Source organism: Hibiscus syriacus, unplaced genomic scaffold, assembly GCF_006381635.1.
Source record: "Hibiscus syriacus cultivar Baekdansim isolate YM2019G1 unplaced genomic scaffold, ASM638163v2 tig00110213_pilon, whole genome shotgun sequence".
Taxonomy (NCBI): domain Eukaryota; kingdom Viridiplantae; phylum Streptophyta; class Magnoliopsida; order Malvales; family Malvaceae; genus Hibiscus; species Hibiscus syriacus.
In genome coordinates this window covers 1,121,477-1,129,639 of record NW_024062630.1, presented here as the reverse complement: position 1 = coordinate 1,129,639, position 8,163 = coordinate 1,121,477, and the positions used below count along the sequence as shown (strand labels likewise).

Sequence of the window (8,163 nt, the reverse complement as noted above, 5' to 3'; positions counted from 1 at the left end):
TATAAAAAAATTATATATTAAAAAAATTACCTTACAACGAAAGATCGAACGAAGTTCTGAATAAAATATAAGAGGATTGCTTGGTGATGTTTACAGGTTGAGAGCATATTATTTATAGCCGAAGGAAAAGTTTAAAAGTCGAGAAATTCATACACAATTATGAAAGGCTCAACCCATGCACCATGCCTTTCTGGCACGTGTGTTAGCTGGCAGAAAGATGCAACCCATGCATCGAACCTTACGCTGATGTGGCTCCAACTGGCGTAAGGCGCTGTTTATAGGCCGCGCCTTTCAACACGTGACGCCACATCAACGTAAAACGAGATGTATAGAACACGCTTTTCTGCAAAGGATCCTAAATTCGTAATATTTTCTCTAACGATATATGATACGTAAATAAAAAAAATCAATGATTTTTCGGTAAATACCCCATACTTCATTTGTTTGGATTTTTTTTTTGTTAATTTTTCAAACTAATAATTAAAAAGCTCATTAATTTCGATGGAGAATTATGAAGTGGCGTTAATATCAAGAAAGCTGCTTCTGCCTAAATTAACTGAAATACAACTATTATTGATAACTTATTATTTCTCATTAATTTAATAAGCAATTATTGAGACACCTTTATTCAACATAATGAGACACCCTGGATATTATTTTATTATTATTTGTGGCACTAAAAATAAAACTATCCTTTATATATTTGATTTTTTATGTCACATGTAAACTAAAAAAATAAAAGTTAAAATTAGAATTGAAAGTAGATAAAAATATGGCAAATAAAATAATTAAATTTTAAAATTTGTTATGTTATTTGAAATTTTATTTTGGGAGGTTTATATTTTAAAAATTAAATGGTAAAATAATAACGGTAAAAATGTTTTAACCGCAGAAGTCAAAGTCAAAAAGAGCCAGCAAGGTAAGACCCGAGTAGCGACAAGAATGTTTGACCCACCGTCCCCGCAGCCCGCAGGCCGTTCAGTAATATTTTTCTATTCTTGCTTTGGATAATACCGAACCTGACCTATCTTCTGACTTCTCTACCAAGGATTTCACAAAATTCAACAGATACTTCGAAAGAGTTTACGATCACCCTGCGCAAAGGTACTTACTAAATCTTTATCTCTGAAATTTTCATCTAATCATCAGAGTTTGCTTTTTTGTTTGATCGGTGATAAAGTGAAAGAAGAGTTGTGGAAAATGGATTCAATTTATTAGTTGATATAAAATTAAAATACTGATGGAAGTTAGGTTACATGTACGAGTAGTAAGTGCTTCTTGTCATCCATTTTTTCGGTAAACAAACGGTATTGTGATTTTGAAGTTTACAGGATTCTGTTATCGCAAGCTCATTTGTCGCTTGATTAGATAGATTAGGCATCCGCAGTAATTGTTTGAATTTTGAATTATAATTTTAATTTGAAATTATGATTGTTGTAATTCTATGCTTTACTCATGAGCGGATGGAGTCTTTTTCTTTTGAGTCCTTCACTTTACTTTTTGGTGTTTCATAAGTGATAAGATCGTTGAACGCTTTTCAAAGTTTGGGAAACTGGAAATCTTTACTATCTGCTGATCTGAGTCTGTTAATAGATTACACATTTCTGGAAAGTGATCGGCTATTCTTTCTGCTTATGATTTGATTTTTGTATATTCGTTACACTTTTTCCATTTTAAGGATTTGTCAATTCGTTGGTTCCAAGTTCCATCTGCTTATGAATAGATTAAATCTTTTGAAACGTCTTTGTTTTGACTATTATGTTTTTGGGTTGTTGCGCTATAGCATGTGGCCGAGTCAAGTTTATGATTTGTTTCAATCTAGGAATTTCTGATTTTTTCCCCATTTTAATCATCCATCATTTGTTGATTTTGTTTAAATTGTTGTTTATTTCAGAATTAAGGGATAGACAAACACGATCGGTATAATGGCTCTAGTTGCGGGAGGAACGTCGACATTGAACCCCAATGCCCCTCTCTGTCCCTGCTTTTTATCGCCAAGTGGAAGATTTCTCACCAGAATGGTGGCAATTGGTGACGACAACGGCATGGTACCAGGACTATTGGATCAGCCAGCACCAGGATGAGGATGGCTTCTACGACAACACCGAGGATGATGTCTCTGATGGCAACGACATTGCTGATTGGCTCGCAGATACTTTTGACCCTGTCACCGATGAAGATCTCCATCGAAGATTTCATCTAATCCCACGAAATGGAAACCATATTACCAACAAATGGTGGTGAGAATAAGCTTTGCCTATTATCTTCAAAATAAAGGAAAATGTTGGTAGATCATTGAACTTAAATGTGTATCGTTCAATTGCTTGAAATAGGCATTGAAAGGGATGCTGAATCCGTGGCGAAGAATCTGAGTTTGTTGCAATCAAGTCCCAGGTATTCTGCAGAACCGGCTAAATATGCCGAGAAACCGGCGAAGAATACGAGCAGCCCTCGGTGCATCCATCAGCCTCGCTGAAGGTGTCTATTAGCGAACCAGGTTAATCTGTGAAGCATCTCAGCAGTGGTAAGTGTACCTGCAACATCAACACCTCTAGAGAGAACAAGGTTGTTAAATAACTCAGGTGTCAATTTGATCATTTTCATGTATTCGTTTACTAAAAATTTAAAAATGTAAAAAATTATTGTAAAATTTTAGTGAAAAAAAAACGAGAGAATTATCTTTCATCATCTCACTATATACTTGCTTGTGCAGTCTATATGTCCATGTTAGAAAGACATCAATTTGAGATATTTCACTTATATCTAGATATAGAGCTAAGATTAAATATTAAAAGAGATCAAATTACTTTTTTTTTTGAAAGAACAAAAACTTATTAAGTATTTAAATTAAAAAATAAGATGAGATAAAAAATTTATTTAATTAATATTTAAATTTAATAACTTAAAATATATTACTATACTAAAAAAAAGCTGAAAAGAGGAACCTTAATGACTCATCCCTATTGTACCTACCGATTTCGATTTGTGTCAATAGCATACAAATAAGCTTAACTTGTTTAATTTCTTAGTAAATGAATAATAAAAACCAAAAACGATCGTAAAGGCTTTTTTTATTATCATAAAACAAATTCATTAACAAGGAAAATCAGTATAAAAATAAAAGGTCTAAACATTTAATCTAATTGTCGAACTTTTAACTATAAATTTTTTAATTTGATCATCAATTTTTTAATTTTTTAATCATATAATTTAATTATAAAAATAATAAAAATCAAGTTATTTGTTATTAACATTTCACCGAGGAGATGACGTGACGATTAACAAAATTGATATAATTATATATTTGATACTATATACTTACACATTCTATCAATTTGAATCTAATATTTCATTCAAATAAACATAAAAGACAAACTATTTTTTTTATAAAATCTAACAAAATATAATTAAAATTTATTTGATGATGATATGTAAAGAATATATTAAATAAAAGTGTTAATTTAATTTTTTATTAAATTAATGAATGATGTTAATATAAATGATTTAATTTATTAATATTTGAGATTAAATGATTTAATTTGATTAAATTAAAAATTTGTAATTAAAATAAAATTTACTGATATAAAATGTAAATTATAAAAAAAGATGTAAAACTATAATAAAAGCCCAAACCTCTTATTACAACTTAATTCGAGTCCAGACAGACCCAATATATCCCCACCCTAACCCCGTAAATCGTAAATCGTAAATATCCCTTCTTTTCCCTACTAAAAACCCTAAACCAAAAGGAAAAGGAGAAGAATAACAGCCACCATGACTCGCAGGACAAAGCACAAGGGAAAAAACAGGCGTAGGTCTGAAACCAATGAAGGAGAGCCAAACAAGGAGTGTCTCAAAAAAGCGGTGTTTCCAGCTGATGCATATTCTAAGTTTGCAAACGTGGCTGCTTCTGCTGAACCGATGATAGTTTTTAACGAAAGTACTCCTAAAGAGTGGTTGAGAAATGTCGTATTTCCAGATAATTGGGATTCTATCGTGGAAATGTTGGAAAAGGAAAAAGAAAAAAAGGGAAAGGGAAAGGATAAGGAGGGAGATGGAGATGGGGATGGCCGCAAGCGTAAATTGGATGAATGTAGTGATAGAATTGTTCCAGTTTTTTCTAAGAAAACTAAAGTTGAAGAGCCAGGAGATCAAGATGATGTTGAGAAGAAGAATAAACGGGACTCTGATGCTGAAACTGAAAAGAAGACCGAGGAGGAGAAGGGGATTGTGGATGAAGATATGGTTGAAGGTGATGTTGAGAAGAAGAATAAAAAGGATTCTGATGCTGAAAATGAAAAGAAGACCGAGGAGGAGAAGGGAATTGTGGATGAAGATATGGTTGGAGCTGGTTCACATGATACAGACAAGTGCAAAGAGATTGAGGAGGCTGTTTCTCTTGTTAATGATGCAGGGGATGATGGAAGTGAAAAGAACAAAGAAAGCGAGGAAGCCGTTGCCGTTGCTCTTGTTATTAGTGCAAATGACGCAGGGGCTGATGAAAGTGAAATGAAGAAAACGAAGAAGAAGAAGAGGAAAGGAAAAGAGAGTGAGGAAGCTATCGCTGTTGATGATAGTGCTAATGATGCAGGAGCCGATGAAAGTGAAAAGAACGAAGTTAGCGAAGAGGCTGTTGATGTTGCTAATATTGCTAATGATGTAGGAGCTTATGAAAGTGAAAAGAACAAAGCAAGCAAGGAGGCTATTGCTGTTCTTGGTAGTTCAAATGATGCAGGGGTCGATGAAAGTGAAAAGAGGAAAAAGAAGAAGAAGAAGAGGAAAGGCAAAGAGAGTGAGGAGGCTATTGCCGTTGATAATAGTGCTAATGATGCAGGAGCTGATGAAAGTGAAAAGAACAAAGTGAGCGAGGAGGCTGTTGCTGGCTCTAATAGTGCTAATGATGTAGGAGCTGATGAAAGTGAAAAGAACAAAGCGAGCAAGGAGGCTATTTCTGTTGTTGATAGTTTAAATGGTGCGGGGGTTGATGAAAGTGAAATGAAGAAAAAGAAGAAGAAGAGGAGAAAAGGCAAAGAGAGTGAGGAGGCTATTGCTGTTGATGATAGTGCTAATGATGCAGGAGCTGATGAAAGTGAAAAGAATAAAGAGAACGAGAAGGGTGTTGCTGTTGCTAATAGTGCTAATGATGTAGGAGCTGATGAAAGTGAAAAGAACAAAGCGACAAAGGAAGCTATTGCTGTTGTTGATGGTGCAAATGAAGCAGGGGGTGGTGAAAATGAAATGAAGAAAACGAAGAAGAAGAAGAGGAAATGCAAAGAGAGTGCGGCGGTTATTGCTGTTGATAATAGTGCTAATGAAGCAGGTGCTGATGTAAGTGAAAAGAACAAAGAGAGCGAGAAGGCTGTTGCCAATAGTGTTACTGATGTAGGAGCTGATGGAAGAGAAAAGAACAAAGCGAGCAAGAAGGCTATTGCTGTTGTTGATAGTGCAAATGATGCAAGGGTCGATGAAAGTGAAAAGAGGAAAAGGAAGAAGAGGAAAGGCAAAGAGAGTGAGGAGGCTATTGTTGTTGATAATAGTGCTAATGATGCGGGAGCTGATGAAAGTGAAAAGAACGTAAAGAGCGAGGAGGCTATTGCTGTTGCTAATAGTGCTAATGATGTAGGAGCTGATGAAAGTGAAAAGAACAAAGCGAGCAAGGAGGCTTTTGCTGTTGTTGATAGTGCAACTGATGCAGGGGTTGATGAAAGTGAAAAGAGGAAAAAGAAGAAGAACAACAAAGAGAGTGAGGAGACTACTGTTGTTGATACTGCAGATGATGTAAGGGGTGATGAAAGTGAAAAGAAGAAAAAGAAGAAGAAGGACAAAGAGAGTGATGATGCTATTGCTGTTGATAATGTTAGTGCTAATGATGCATGGAGTGATGAAAGTGAAAAGAACAATGAGAACAAGGAGGCTGTTGCTGTTGTTTTTTGTGCAAATGATGCAAGGGGTGATGAAAGTGAAAATAACAAAGACGGCAACGAGGCTGTTGCTGCTGTTAATAGTGCAGGGTGTGGTGAAAGTGAAAAGAAGAAAAATAAGAGGAAGAAGAAGGGCGACGAAGAGAGTGAGGAGGCTATTGCTGTTGTTAATGGTGCAAACGATGCAAGAGCCGATGAAAGTGAAATGAAGAAAAAGAAGAAAAGAAAAAGAAAAGATGCAGTAGAGGAGTAGATGAGCAGATGAGCAGGTTTCAGAACTTTCCTTTTAATTACTTAATCTATTGCCCCCCTTGTAATTTTGGCCTCTATTGGAACTTTTTAGTAGCTTTTGGAACAAGTAGTTTGAATGATTTACTTTTTGCGTAATCGAATGCTTCCAATACCAGTGTCAATAATATTTTTCTTCCATTCTTCATTATTCTTGGTGTGTCATCTCAACCTCATTTTCAAGTGGAATAGTAGCATTCTAGAGATGATGTGAATGTTAGCATTCTTAATAATATTTGTCTTGTTGGAATTCAGTTTGATTTTGGCCTTTCTTTTTATTTGGCTACGATTGTGCTAGTGATTCATTGCTTAAATCCTTAAATGTGGTAGGCTTTGAACCAGATTTCTATCTTGGATTAGAGTTATGTTACATGGAGTTGGTGAAGGGAGTGGAGAATTGATGAAGCATCTTACCTGCATAGAAATTATCAGAGTAAACATGACTTGGCTACTAGTATTTTCTTGAATTACTGAAATCCTATAGCTCAGACAAGAAACTTGAAAGTATAGTTTATGTTGTGTATGCCTAATCTTAACCAATTTATAGGAATGTGTTTCTCGTGGAGCAAGGCCAAGAATGCAGGATATTTAACTCTGTTCTAGGCTTTGTTTTTTGCCTCTTGCTCGCAGTTTGTTGCGAAAAATGAAGCTATCGGCTATTCCTTCAATCTATTCTAGCAGGGGACAATGATGATAAGTCAGACATGCATAATGTTTATCTCCCACTTGAGCATGCTCATAATGTACATTGTAACTTGCAATCTCCACTACTACAACTTTCATCCCCTCAACTGCTTTCTCCTAGACAATGATGGTTCCGATTTCCATTGGTTTTCTGCTGTAATGCATCTCTCTAACAAATTGATGCTTCAGGCTCAGGCTCAGGCTCAGGCTCAGGCTCAGGCTCAGGCTCAGGCTCAGACACAGGCTCAGAAATCATGGTCTTTCCAAATGGACCATTGAAAGAGATAGCCATAACTGCAAGAGAGGGCAGAAGAAATAATGAAGCTAGGCCAATATCAAAATGAGCTCAAAATTTCACTCGACAAAGATATTTTAACCATTTTGAGAGTTGTACAATTTCTCTAATCTTGTTCTTGGTAATCTTCTCAAATTCGACTCCGATCTACACTTGTGTCCTTGAAATCTCAATCTGCTGCACCAGTTCAAGTTTATGTATGTATAACAAATTTCATTTTGTTTAAAGTTTAAATCATGAGAAGACATGTTTCATATAAATAATTATATATGTAAATTAAATTTTCATAATCAGACATCTAACAGATTATTTTTTTTGACATGTCATGCAATTTAGTACTTAAAAAAAAGATTATTCCACTTTCATGCATATCATGTGATTTAGCTTAAACATGCAAATTCATGAATAATACATTCCATCATCCATTGAATTTGTGGATGGATGTATGCAAATCAACTGTAAACACCCTTTAACTCTAGACTAACCCTATACATGTCATTCTCAAAGGAATAATGCATTACATATTAAGAGTACGTTATGACTCATTCGTTCCATGTAGCTTTTTGGTTGATAATCTTCTATCTTTAACTTAATATCTGGGGAGAACAAATAAATAAATCGTACGTTAAGTCATTAAAGTCAAACTATACAGTAATAAACATGTAAATGATTATTTACTTAAAATCAATAATATAAACACTTTCATGATATCGCATACATAAACGATACAGAAATTTTATTTGTTATTTTTAAATACTTTAACGCTTCCTTAATTTTTTTTAAATTTTTTAATCTTTTTAACTAAATGGATTTTAATTAATTTTTATATCAATTCAGTTCTATAACTTAATAATAAATAGACAAATTATTGATGGAATAAAATTGAATTTGACGGCTAATAGTGGTCACTCTTTTGATTTGGACAGAGAATCATAGTCGATTATCGAGTAATATACCCCGGTTATATATGGTGGA

The 8,163-nt window shown here is 34.4% G+C and overlaps 1 protein-coding gene and 1 pseudogene across 1 annotated transcript; both read left to right on the top strand.

Annotated features, from left to right (window-relative positions):
• Positions 1 to 1,408: 1,408 nt before the first annotated feature.
• LOC120113843 lies at positions 1,409 to 2,622 on the top strand (annotated as a pseudogene).
• Positions 2,623 to 3,718: 1,096 nt separating this feature from the next.
• On the top strand, positions 3,719 to 6,174 carry LOC120113678 (caldesmon-like). Its single transcript, XM_039134749.1, has 5 exons — positions 3,719 to 4,252; positions 4,349 to 4,635; positions 4,801 to 4,878; positions 5,044 to 5,224; positions 5,390 to 6,174. Exons 1-5 carry the CDS (start codon positions 3,775 to 3,777, stop codon positions 6,172 to 6,174), a joined length of 1,809 nt encoding a protein of 602 aa, XP_038990680.1. The 5' UTR covers positions 3,719 to 3,774.
• Positions 6,175 to 8,163: the final 1,989 nt, after the last annotated feature.

Excerpts from the sequence above, each read along its gene's own strand:
- LOC120113678 (XM_039134749.1), top strand. The coding sequence starts at position 3,775 with ATGACTCGCAGGACAAAGCACAAGGGAAAAAACAGGCGTAGGTCTGAA. Across the intron at positions 4,253-4,348 it reads GGATGAAGATATGGTTGAAG|CTGGTTCACATGATACAGAC; the intron begins GTGATGTTGAGA and ends ATATGGTTGGAG. Across the intron at positions 4,636-4,800 it reads AAGTTAGCGAAGAGGCTGTT|GCTATTGCCGTTGATAATAG; the intron begins GATGTTGCTAAT and ends GAGAGTGAGGAG.